This window comes from Telopea speciosissima, chromosome 4 (assembly GCF_018873765.1).
Source record: "Telopea speciosissima isolate NSW1024214 ecotype Mountain lineage chromosome 4, Tspe_v1, whole genome shotgun sequence".
Taxonomy (NCBI): Eukaryota; Viridiplantae; Streptophyta; class Magnoliopsida; order Proteales; family Proteaceae; genus Telopea; species Telopea speciosissima.
Genome location: NC_057919.1, coordinates 63172089 through 63185807, shown reverse-complemented (window position 1 = coordinate 63185807; position 13719 = coordinate 63172089). Strand labels below are relative to the sequence as shown.

General features: G+C 37.6%; 2 protein-coding genes across 2 annotated transcripts; both read left to right on the top strand.

Annotated features, from left to right (window-relative positions):
• Positions 1-1718: 1718 nt before the first annotated feature.
• Positions 1719-2198, top strand: LOC122659671 (glutaredoxin-C13-like). Its single transcript, XM_043854771.1, has one exon. The coding sequence runs from the start codon at positions 1744-1746 to the stop codon at positions 2047-2049; it is 306 nt and encodes a 101-aa protein (XP_043710706.1). The 5' UTR covers positions 1719-1743; the 3' UTR covers positions 2050-2198.
• A 4582-nt stretch (positions 2199-6780) lies between these two features.
• LOC122659672 (glutaredoxin-C13-like) lies at positions 6781-7142 on the top strand. Its single transcript, XM_043854772.1, has one exon. The coding sequence runs from the start codon at positions 6837-6839 to the stop codon at positions 7140-7142; it is 306 nt and encodes a 101-aa protein (XP_043710707.1). The 5' UTR covers positions 6781-6836.
• Positions 7143-13719: the final 6577 nt, after the last annotated feature.

The window sequence follows — 13719 nt, the reverse complement described above, 5'->3', positions numbered from 1 at the left end:
GGATTTGGGACTTGGGACCGCAGGTGCTACTCTACCTATCTTGGCCCCATCTATAATCCCCTCTACCCAACTGTTTTGACTTTCCAGAATTTAGCTCGTCTCTAGGGAGGCATGCGCCCAAGGTGCTTCCAAGGGGCATTCAACGGTTAAGTTGTGCCGCACACATCTCGATGCACGTCTAGGGATGTGTGCGGCACAGCCCAACAGCTGGCAGCGCCCTGGGCGTTCCCTGCTCCCTGGAGAAGATCCTGGCCGACTTTCCAGGCCATGGGCTGGTGCACCTTTTTATTGGGTGCAAGAAGAAATATATTGCATTAATTAAGACAAATTACATCATTGGTTTTTTTATCAAAAAAGAGGATTTCCATATCAAAGGACAAAAAGCTAACAAATTATGATTATTTTTAATACATTAAGATTGTATTTGGTATCTTTTTTCAGAATAAATTATAGGTCGAGACCTATATTCTGAAAAAAGATAATAGAGAAGAATCAGGTTCCAAAATACGTTCTAACCCAGAATCTATTTTGAGAATGGATACCAAACACAACCTAACAAATCATCTTTTTGAACAATAATAAACTTACTCATATGATTCAACCACGTTTTTTAAATCTATTTAATACCCAAGAAGTATCAACCATTCAATAGAGCTCTGGGAAATAATGCATGAATCATATAAAGATATATAATCGGATGGATGTTAAAGAAATAATCTAGACTAAAAGTTTAGTCATGCCACATGGAAGGCACTTGTGGCAATTCCAACTGTTAGATATCTAGAAAATAGGGGATTAATCACATGTCAAATTTTATACTTTAATTTAATCATATATTGTTCTATGCATTGGAATCTATTTATTCTTTTAAATCATTCTTTAGGAGTTTTATTTTTTCATTAAAATTTCAAAGCTCTAGTTCGACTCTCCCCTTACCCAATTGGATGTTAGACATCTTTATTTCCTCATTCCACCACCTTCTCATTCCTGCCGCCCTCTTCTTTTGGAGCTTGGATGCCAACCGAGCAACCCTTTCGGGCTGATGGGTCCTCAGTAGGATATTTTTTTTGTTATTTAAAAAAAAAAAAGAAGAAAGGCAAACAAATGGTTACAATACTTCACACGTATTACCATTTGACTTTCATGTATTATTCACTGACAAATTCTCTTCCAATCAATTATATTCTTTCGGATGATTGAAACCCATCCCACAATCCCACTTTCCCTCTAAAAGAAGATGACGGATTGTTCTTGAGATGGTCAAGTGGGACCCACAAGATCTTAGACCCTTGGACCCTACCATTATGGGTAGGGTAGGAATCTTTGTCATCATTCTTGTAGGACTACACAGATTACAATTTAGTGGTTCCTGTGGAGGTGTGCTCTGTCTTGTAGGAACCATAAAAGGTATATTTCGTAAGTTGGGCTGGTGCAGTTCCATTTCCGAAGGAGAATTGAGAAAGAATTTTTCTTTGGTAATGTTATGGGAATATCCTTATAAAGTACTTTCTCATTCTCCTTAATCCTTTTGAATGATCTTCCAATGAAATAAGTACTAGTCAAGTAGTAATCCACCCTTTCCCCATCCCAATATCTATAAATAGAGCTCTCTAGCCTCTTCCAAACTCAAGTTCCAAACTCAGCCTTTTAAAGCTCTCTAGCTTCCAACATTTTCAAAAGCTTAGTCACAATTCAAGCTTGAGTTTGAAAAATCAAACTACTCATCCTAAAGTTCAAAGGAAGATGGAGAAGGTGATGAGATTGGCCTCAGAGAAAGGAGTTGTGATGTTTAGTAAGAGCTCATGTTGCATGTGCTACTCGGTCAAGATTCTTTTCCATGAACTTTGTGTGAATCTCATGGTTCATGAGCTCGACCAGGACCCCGAAGGAATGGAAATGGAGAGGGCACTTATGAGGATGGGTTGCAGCACAGGTGTGCCAGCAGTCTTCATCGGTGGTACATTGGTGGGATCAACAAATGAAGTTATGTCCCTACACCTTGGTGGCACACTTGTTCCATTGATCAGACCATATCAAGTCATATCCTAAATGGTTGTTGCTCTGATACCATATTAAAAGCATGTGTCCTCTCCTTAGGCACTATTTTACCTATGAAGCCCTTTATTGTACCAAGTAGTTGTTCTCCTTGGCTATTTATTAGCTTGTTACATCCATGTATTCTTCTCTTTCTCTTTATGAAATGGATTATTACGTCTCTTCTTGGATATTTACTCATATAAAGAGGAACAAGAATGTTCAATTTTTTTTTTGGTAAAGCTCAACAAAAGTATATTTGTAAAAGATAAACACCGTTGATCTACTATTCCACCTTCGGCATGACCCTAAACAAATAAGCGAATCAAGTAAAGGAGAAATAAAACTCAACAAAATCTGTATATGGGTCTCATTTGAACATCCCAGTTAACATCATGATTGAAGAATACAAAGCATAGCTAAATTTTGATAAAAATGACTATTTAACATAGGCGAAAGTTTTATTCACCCACCATTGTGATTTCATCATTACGTACTCCCCCTATTGATGAAGGTCCGAAATGTCTTTTTGATTATTTTAAAATTAAAAGTCTTATCTAAGTGTCAAAACCCATGAATGATTGGGTGAAAAACTCAGTCCTTACATAACATGTAAACTTTTGTCAGAGATCGATACCATACCTAAGGATTTAAATGGATCGAATTCGATCAAATAGTGGAATTATCATATTCGTATCCGATTATATTCGGACGGATTCGGATAATTTTCAGATAGTATTATTTTTTTAAATATGGGTTCTCCTAAATGGATATAAACGCGCGGATTGGATACAAATTTTTGACTATCCGTTGACATCTTTACCATTTTGTTGGTGAGAGCTAGGGTTGAGACTTGAGAATTCAACAACTTACCCTTTCTTCTACTCTTTTTAGTCTTTGATTTTCTTATGTTTTTATACTTTCGATTTTATCTTGTATTCATTTTGTTAGATATGTGATTCCATGTATCATAGTGCATAAAACAATATATAAAAACCAATAGAAAAATCTAGAAAAAGAATCACATTATCTTAACTGATAAAATTATAAAAATAAGAAAACAAAATCCAATAATGTAACTTAATCAGGTAGGCGAACGCAAAGATATATTTCAGACATTTTATTACTGTCAGATTGCTAAATGAATCGGATAAGGGAATTATCATATTCGTATCCGATTAATTTTGAACAGATTCGACTTCACTTAAATGGATACAAATACAGATCGAATATGAATTTTTGAATATCCATTGACATCAGACCATACTAGTCCATACTTTCTGATAAGTTCTATAATATTTCAAGCAAGGGATCCTTATGACGCCCGCACATGCAAACATGGAAGAAGCGAAAGGTAACTAATCCGTAAAAAAATAGGTTTTTAGAAAAGAGAATTATGTGGGACCCACCGTTTATGTTTCTTGGTGTCCAAATTCGTTCGCCGTCATCAACTCATCATGCAAATCTTTTGCCCTAATATTCTTCTTCATTTTTTTTAATTCAAAAAATTATTTTTTTTTGAGAGAGACAGAGAAGAAGAAGGTGTAAAATGGAGGGAAAGGAATGGGATCTTGAAACTTTAAGATAACGTTTGTGTGTTGTATTGACACATGCATGGAACCCTTTCTGTGTTTATATTAATTAGTTGAAGTTAGCTAGCATGGAACGATTCCATCTATCTATACCACACTAAGCTCCACGCATACGTGACATGGATTTGGGGAGTTTGGGATATGGGCAACTTCAAAGTATTAATTAGTGGAAGCCAAATCAGGTTTTCAAGGTTAGAGAAGATTCTCTCTCATCCTTTATGGGAGTTTCTTGGCCCTCACGGATCAGGATCGTCTCTAGGGAGCAGGGAACGCCCAGGGTGCTGCTAGCTATTGGGTTGTATCGCACATATCCCTAGATGTATATCGAGAAGTGTGTGACACAATTTAACCGGTGGATGCCCTTTGGTAGCACCCTGGGCGCACGCCTCCCTGGAGACAAGCTAAATTCCTGTAACACCCCCTACTTAAAAGTTAAAACTGTTTAACTCTCCAAGCCAGGGGCTGGGGCCATGGTTCGTGATTTCGGTATCGGCTCGATTGGATTGGATCGCCCAAACTCGAACAAATATGACATTTTTGTTCCTATTTTCTTATTAAAAAAACAGCTTTTTTTTATATATTTTTACCCCTATCTGTACAGCTGGATCGGATCGGTATCGAGATCGGTCTCAGCTGATACCAATCCAATCCGGCCAAAATCGGCCGATCCGATCCGATCCGATACCTCAAACCATGACTGGGGCACAAATGCACAATTGGTCATGTGTCTTGTGAGAATTATAGAATTATATATCATAAGTTACTGTTAGGTGGATTCCATCTAACAGATTGATTAGAACACAAAGGCTATGTTTGGTATGTATTCTTGGGATTGATTCTGGCCGGATCTAGAATTTATCATCAAGAGAGAAAATTAATATAAAAGAATCGGGTTTCAAAGTGTGTTCTAGATACTGAATCTATTCCAAAAATGCATTCCAAACATTGCCTAACAAATCATCTTTTTGAATGATAATAAATGTACTCAAGGCTATGTTTGGTAGCCAAGAAAAGAAAAAACAAAAAAGACAAAAAAAAAATCATGATGATAAAATGATTGATTTATGTGTCTATCTCTCTCTCCTCAAATTCAAATTTAAATTTTTTTGAATTTTTTCTTTTCTTTTCTCGGCTTCCAAACATAGCCCAAATGATTCAACTACAGTTTTTTTTTCTATGTATAATAATACCTAAGAACTTACAACCATTCAATAGAGCTCTAGAGTATAAAGCATGAATCATATGGTTACTATATCTAAAGATATATAATCGAATGGTGGATTAGTAACCTATGAAATTTCAGACTAAAATTCAATCATAGATTGTTCCAAGTGGTGGCATTTTATTATCGTAATTTCATCTATCTGTGCTTTTAAATCATTCTTTAAGATTTTTATTTTCCTGTTGAAATTTCGAACCTTTGCAAATTTAATAGGAGTGACAATAATTTTTTTCAGAGTTCGATGTTTTTTTCACAGGAATCCAACATGCAATATCTCTGAATGTGAGAAAGCTCTGGGTTGAATGTGATTCTCAATCAGTGATGATTTGCATTAAAATTCAGCATATCCCGTGGATTTATCAACGGAGATGGTGGCATTATAAATCGTACCTGGATAGCATCTCTTGGTTTGTTACTCACTGTTTCTGGGAGGTTAACTGCGTCGTGGACAGGCTTGTGAAACATGCAGCAGTTACTTCGACTTCTAGAGATTGGGATAATCCCCCTTCTGTCATAATTGATGATATTAACTAGAATGCTCTTCTAAGACTCGGATATAGGTTCTCGTAACTTTGGTTTTTTTTATTGGACTACACTTCTCTGTTGATGGCTAAGCCAAAGGTAGATTAGTAGTTCAATGGTGTATTTCTTTTTTTGATTTTATTATAGTAATAAAATTCATTTTCTGATCTTTAGCAAAAAATAAAATTTAAAATTTTATTTTGTCACATGGCCAATTACTATCTAACCTAACTAAACATACAAACAAAGGACGTTGGGCCCACTAATCCACAAAATTTCAGCCATCGCCAACTTACCATGTGACAGATATTTTGGGTTACAAGATTGCCTCCTTCAGGGTGATTGTCTAGGAAAACCTCCCTCTCCTTCTCCCCCATGAATTTATGTTTTTGTTAATACTTATAGAATTTTTATATTCTAATAAAGGGTAATTATCCATGTAACAATGAAAGGTGGTGTTTTCAAAAAGAGAGAATTTTCTCTGTGCTGTAGCGCAGGTTGCGCCTAGGCACATGGGCAACCTGTGCAGGGGGCAGGGTGGTCATTGTGCCCACCCCCATGTGCCTGGGCGCAGGCTGGGCTGTGGCACAGAGAATAGCACCCCTTTCAAAAATCACAAGATAAATTTGATCCATCTATTTTTATGATTCGAAAGAATCATTTCGGTCTTCGTCTTTGTCTTCCACGGTATCTATCTATCTATCTATCCGTTAAAAGTATTAACAATGACGAAAGGCAAACAAATGGTTACAATACTAAACACGTACGTATTACCTTTTGGCTTTCTAGTATTATTCTCTGTCGAATTTCTGACCTTCCCTCAAAAGAAGATTAAAATTGTTCATTAGACTTTTGGCTTTCTAGTATTATTCTCTGTCGAATTTCTGACCTTCCCTCAAAAGAAGATTAAAATTGTTCATTAGAGGGTCAAGTAGGGAACCCTGAAGATCTGAGACCATAGGACCCCTAGTATATGGTTCCATGCATAGGGTAGGAATCTTCTCATGCCTCTATTATAATTCTACTAGGACAACACAGATTCCAAATCAGTAGTTCCTGTGGAGGGCTTATTGGCCTGTGTGTGCCTGTCTAAGCAAGAACCATAAAAAGGTATGTTTTGCAACTTGGGTTGTTGGGGTTCCACTTCCAACATTCTATGGGAGAATTGAGAAAACTTTATTTGAGATTCTTTTAGGCAAATATCCTTTAAAGTACATTCTCATTCTCCTTTGAGTGAAATAAGTAGTCTAAGTAGTCTAAGTAGTAGTAGTAGTCCAACCCTTCCCTATCCCTATAAATAGAGCTCTCTAGCCACCTCCCAACTCAAGCTAGAGCTCAAATACAAATCCAAGAAATTTCTCTAGCTACCCTCAAGAGCTCTCTCTATCTTCCACCATTTTCAAAAGCTTAGTTACATTCCAAAATTGAGTTTGAGATATCAAACTACTCCAAAAGTTCAAAAGAAGATGGAGAAGGTAATGAGGTTGGCCTCAGAGAAGGGAGTTGTGATATTCAGTAAGAGTTCATGTTGCATGTGCTACACCGTCAAGACTCTTTTCCATGAACTTTGTGTGAACCCCATGGTTCACGAGCTCGACCATGACCCTGAAGGAAAAGAAATGGAGAGGGCACTCGTGAGGATGGGTTGCAGCACACCTGTGCCCGCGATCTTCATCGGTGGCAAGTTGATGGGATCGACGAACGAAATTATGTCCCTCCACCTTAACGGTACTCTTGCTCGGTTGATCAGACCTTATCAAGTTATGTCTTAAATGGTTGCTGCGGTTCTGATACCATATTAAAAGCATATGCTCTCTTTTAAGGCACTTAGTTTACGTATGAAGCTTTGTGGTATTGTATCAAGTTGTTGTCCTCCTTAACTATTTATTAGCTTGCTATATCCATGTATCCTTCTCTTTTACCTTATGAAATGGATTATTATGCTTCTTCTAAATAGTCTAGTAAAAATGAATGTTCAAATTTCATCATACAAGCAAGCATTATATCAATCACATCAAAGCATAGTCAAATTTTGATAAAAAAAATGACTATTTAACATAGAGGAAAGTTTTATTCACTCATAGAATTTCTTCACCACCATTGTGATTTCATCATTACTCCCCCTATTGAAAATTAAGTCCCATGTTTGGGTGAAGGAAAACTCGATCTTTAAATAACATGCAAGTTTTTGTAAGAGATTCCTACTGGTTTGATGCTTTCTCTTCATGGCGTTTGAGAGTGATAAGAAAAAGAATCACTAGACAAGTAGGTTTACAAGACAAAATAGTGTAAAACAAAATCAAACGTACTTATTTTATAATATAATGGGTTAATTACACGTCATCCCCTAGTTTTCAAATGAAACTCAGATCATCCCTTGGTTTTTGAAAAAACTCAAATCATCCCCTCTACAGTAACAGTGTTAGTCTGCTGTTCCTTATTGGTGTGAAAGGACTATTTTACCCTTGCACTAAAACATTAGAATTAAATTTACAATTCTACCCTTCCTTCATCTTCAACATTGGTCAATGGTAGTTTAGGAATTTAAATTTATTTAACTGGCTGACATCATCACTTAACAACATAAAACTATCGGTAGGGACTAATTTGTCATATTAGGGTTTAAACCAAAAGGTGATTTAAGTTTTTTCAAAAATCACGGGGTGATCTGAATTTCGTTTGAAAACCAGGGGTGACGTGTAATTTACTTATTTTATGGATCTAAGAAATTATCCCTATAATTTTCTTCGAATTAATAAAAAACAGAACAACCGTGTAAAATAAAGGGAAAGGAATGGGATCTAGAAAGTTTATGATAACTTTTATGTGTTGTATATTGAAACATGCATGCATATATGCATGCAAGGATTCCATCTACCCAACTCACCACCATAAGCTCCACGCATAAGTATTCTCTTTGCCATGTGAAACGAAAGATGGATTTGGGACTTGGGACCACAATTGCTGCTCCTCGATCTACCTGTCATGAATGGCTTAGGCTCAAGCAACTTAAAAGTATTGGTGGCAGCCATTTCAATTTCCTAGTGGATGATTCTCTTTTCAACTTTATAGTATCTTTCTTTATAGTATCTTTATAGTATCTTACCAACAAAAAAAAACCCATTATAGTATCTTTGCATGTTATGCTGTAACCCTCTCTACCTAACTGTTTTAACTTTCCAGGCCACTCACCCCCGGATCTTTATCGCCCCCAGTACCAGGGGCGGTCAAGTGCCATCGTGCGGTTGGGCACCACCCATGTGTGCATGGTGGGGCCCACTGTGCACACATGGGCGGTGCCCCAACAGCATGATGAGCACTTGACCTCCCCCAGTACTGGGGGCGATAATTTTCCGCTCACCACCCCCCCCCCCCAACCCACCCACCCACCCCAAACTTTCTTTTCTTGAACAGTGAGGTTAAGGTTTAGGTATGTATTCTTGGAATAGATTCTAGGTTTAAAATGCATTCTAAAAAAGAGAAGAATCGGGTTTCAAAATGCATTATTAAGAATGGTGGTAGGATTCTAGATCAGTTTTGGCAATTCTTGTCTCAATTGTTATTTCAGAGTCTACTTTTAGCATTGACAGTAGGATTCTATATCAGTTTTGTAGCTCTTTGACACCTAAGATAGTAGATACATTGGTATGTACACAAGATTGGCTATGACAGACACCTGTTTCTGTTGATGTTGAATTAATTGACCTTGAGAAGATCGAATCAAGTAACAACCTTTCAAAATATCCTTAGCCATCTTACTTAGAATCACAAATCTTAAATTATGATCTTCCACCAATTCAAGATGTCAAAAATAAGGGTGTCATCCTTCTGAATACCTTCCAACAAATATTTGTCCAACTCAAATCCAACATGGGAACACTCCTCTTCTACTGCATGAAAAAAATTCCACATCTGAAAATTCATTATCATCTATTGATGCATCATCAGAAGTGGTTGTTGAATCAACTCTTGTTGTACTATGTGTCACACCCTGATTCCTGTACCACCAGAATCCATGATCGGAGCGTACAAATACAGTCCACACACCCACCAGGATCACTAATGCAGTATTTAAGCTAACTCATCCACACCACAAGTGATAAATCAAAAGACAAGAGGAAATATATATAATCATATTCAGAGTAGCGGAAACTATGTGATAACATAAATACATTAATTGTGGCAGTTTATTCAAGGTTATCATTCCATCACAACAAGACATAACAATTATCGATCCTTTCCCATCTGGACTTATGTATTACATATTATTTAGATAATACATCTCTCATGACGGGAATTAAAATAATAAGTAGTAAGATATCATTGTAGCAAAATATAAAACATCAAAATGCGGCCATCGACCCAGTATCCAACAATGCTACTCTCCTTAGTAGCACATCTCGCAGTAGTAGTCTGGTCCATGCCCCCTTCCTTAGGGGTCCACCAGTCCTCACCATTGTCGCCCTTAGGGGCCACATACTCTGAGCCACCTGGCTCCACTACATCTGCATCAACATCTAAAAAGAGGTTTCCACGAGGACTGAGCTCCACTGAGCCCAATGAGTAAATCGAATCATGCAAATGGTTACAATATGCATGGATGGCAGATATCATGACGCATGAATGCATTAAATAATGTTCATCTAACATCTAATTCTAGGTCAGGTATAGTGCTATTGCAACACCTTAGGTAGCATCCCCGGCCCTCCATCACTCACACCTGGATGGCCTATCCGGCGATGTTAAACCCGAGTTGCGCAGGAAACTTACCGGTACCGGTTCTCGATCGGACTCACTGATCCCAATACCTCAACCGGAATCGCTGGTTTACCCAGTAAACCCCTCAAAGTTAATCCCACTGCCACGGTTCTGGTCCTACATCGGAACCCAGTCCTCAACCGGAATCGCTGGTTTTCCCATGGGGGATTATCCAATACGTAAACCCCTGTTGGCAAGGGTTGTAGCACTGGGTAGGGTATCAACCTAACCAACAACATCTAATGCCTAAGAGGGTATGAACACGTGTAGGCCAGAGGTCGAGTCCATAGTCCCTCCACCCTGGCTTACTATCCTTTCGCCCCCTCTAGCTTACACGTACACATTCAATCACAATTTAGTTATCGATCGCAAGTCCGGCGCACACTACGGCACTTAGATCCCATCATTCTCACACATTTCATAACCATTAACCATTCCCGTTCAACATAAAACCACATCCATTCTCACATACATAGTCATATTCATTCTCAACACATATAACCATGTTTATTCTTATCACACATGCCAATCTCACCATTCAATCACATTCGCATTCTCATTCTCATTACACAACCATTTTCTCATTCAATCTCATCAACATGCAAGCATTTCTATCAAACTATCTCAACCATTAAACAAAGAAGCACTTATACGACAATCACACAACAAGGCATAACAATCCAAGATAGGTCGGGGTATCCAATATCCTCACCTTGAGTTTCGGTTTGATTTTACGATAAGTAATTTGGCGTTCTAAAATGTGGTACGACCCCCGTGCTTGGGGTGCCCTAGATACACACCAAAACAAGTAAATAATTGATACATAGGTCCCCAGAAAGGGAGGAAACCATCAATCGTACATAAGTACAAAACAGGACACAGGCACATGTCACAATTACAAACCGGTAGATGCACATCTGACTGTGTACATGTGCCTGTGTCATTATGGGATACATTGATGCCATTAATGTAAGGTTAAGTGAACCCATGAAACCTTCATCCCCCTTTTGAATCACAAGCAAACTCATTTATGGTGAAACCCTAGGTTTAGAACAAGAGATTAAAGGTCTTCTTTGAAGATTCACAAATGGTTCTCTTTTGGTGAGGTACTAAGCCTCATTTGTGGACTTGAATGAGTCCTTATGCCTCTATGTTCATCTCCACATACTCATCTTCCCTTGATGTGTTAAAGAATCCATCAAAACCCTAGAGTTCATAGAATCAAGTGATTAAGACCCATTAAACCCTAAATAGAGGTGTTCCTCATGACTAGGAGACCATATGAAGCCATTAGGTATGATTCCTTTGAGCTAAGAACTAAGGGATTCAAAACCAAAATGGGATTTGGAACTCAGCATCAGACAGGCTGACAGGCTGATACAACCCAGAAGTGCATCTGCCTGTCTAGCAGGCTTCCATGTGCCTATGTCCTCGGGAAGACACAGGTACATATACACAGGCAGGTGTGCATCCTCCAGTCAGGGTGGAATGCATGTGCCTGTGTCCTCGGGAAGGCACTGGCACATCTGCACAGGTACATGTACACAAGCACATCTGCACATGCACATAAGTTAGTAAGCTCCATTAAAGGTCAAGCATTCTAAGTCCAAAACATAAATAAGCAAGGAGGGAGAAAGAGAGGCAAGAGAATGGAAGTGCTCACCAAGGTAGGATGAGTTGGGATAAGTGCTTTCTCCTCCTTCCCCTTCTCTTCTTCTTCTTCTTCTTCTCCTTCTTCTTTCCTCTTCTCAAATCGATTTAGGGTTTTTGGAATGAGAAGTGAATAGTGATTTGCTTTATTCCCTATTTACCTCACCTTGGAGCTAGGGCATGTTTGGTTGTGTTTAGGTCTTTAGGTCTAAATGGCTAGGGGTTGTTTGGTTAGACACTAACCTAAGGTCCTAGTTTAAGTCATTGGGCTTTTTAACTCATTCAGGCCCATAGTCCAATTCTATTTCTAAATTGAAGGTTTCTATAGTCCCAAGCCCAATTTGATGATTATAGATTACTAATCATGCCCAAGCATGAAATATATGAATAGTGACTTACCCCCAGTCATTGTAGAGTAGCGGAGGGAACCGATACGGGCCTTGTAGGTCCACTTGCGGAGGGTGTTAGGAATACTCCTTTGTCGACAAACTTCCCCCTATCTCTGTCGATGAATCTATCCTCGACGACTTCCCCTGACCTACAGTCGATGACCTTGTGAGATGGCTTGAGTATCATTGCCCACAAGTCTCTGGCGTATTCCGTCGTCGATTCTACACAAGTTCAAATCAGACCAGTCAGGACCGAGCTTTAAACCAGGTTTTGGGCATGAGTTTAACACTATGAGTCGACCCATGCATCTAGTAATATTTCAAGAGAAAATCTATGACATTTCTGACCCTCTCAATTTTCACTTCTACATCCGATTGAGGATATCTTTTCGAATAAAAATATTTCACATATTTAATCTCAAAACGTGGGTGGAAGGAAACTCCGTAAAAAAAAAAAAAAACGAATGAGAAAAACAATAAAAAATAACTAAAAAAAAAAAAAACAGGTAAAGAAAATTGTGCGCCCCTTCCTTCTATTTTCTCATTGTTGTTTAAAACATATTTTTGGGGTAATTTTAGAAATTTTTTTTTATTTTATTCTTCTGTGGCATGAGTACTAACCAAGTTTGGGGATCGAGTAAATATTTTCAAAATGGATAAGTAGTGGTTGTAAAACAAATTTGAAACCTACTTATCTTGTAATTTCCGTTTTTATCTTATAGATCTAAGAAATTGTCCAAAAAAACAAAAAAGAGAAAGGGATTGATCTACAAAATAGATGAAGGTATTAGATGGAGGAAGATGTTCGCTCTTAAAATCATGATCTTTGGTAGATTATTACCTATGAATAAAAAAGAAAACATGTGAGATCCACAAAAAAAAAATTTGCATTACCCAATCCATGCATCAATAGATGATAATGAAACCGAGTTCGTCTCGGTTTCGACCATATCTTGGTTGAAACCTGGGACTTTCCCCAAGCTAATTCGAACCTTGGTTTTGGGGCCCACAAGTTATTTTTTGAATTGATTCTTTTTGTGCTGCCTATTTTTGACATTTTAAACCCAATCCATGCATTAGTTTCACATAGAGAACACTAAAAATAATACTTGTGATTTTGATCCAAGTTTGATATTGTATATTGTTCTTGGACATGGTATCAAATAAGGTTTGAGTGGAACATAACTCCTTCAATAAAAATCAGATTTTGGTCAAACTTAATTTGGTATGCACGAATGCTGTTTAAAATCGCTCTGAATGAAAATATTTTTTTAGACATCAAAACAAATGAATATTTTACCACACTTTTGATTTTTAACTTTATTATATTAAAATTTATGAAGTTTTTAGATTTGAGAAAAACCACAACATTAAAAAGTTGAAAATTTCACCTACCGCCGAAAATCCAGTTTTTGTTCTTGAACTGGGGGGTTGCCTTTTTATCCTTTTGGAATTTGATTTTTTAACTATTTTTATTAGATTCAAATAGGGAGTAATTGCTTGTTTATGAATAATATATTAAATAAATAAAATATTAAACGATATTAGGCAT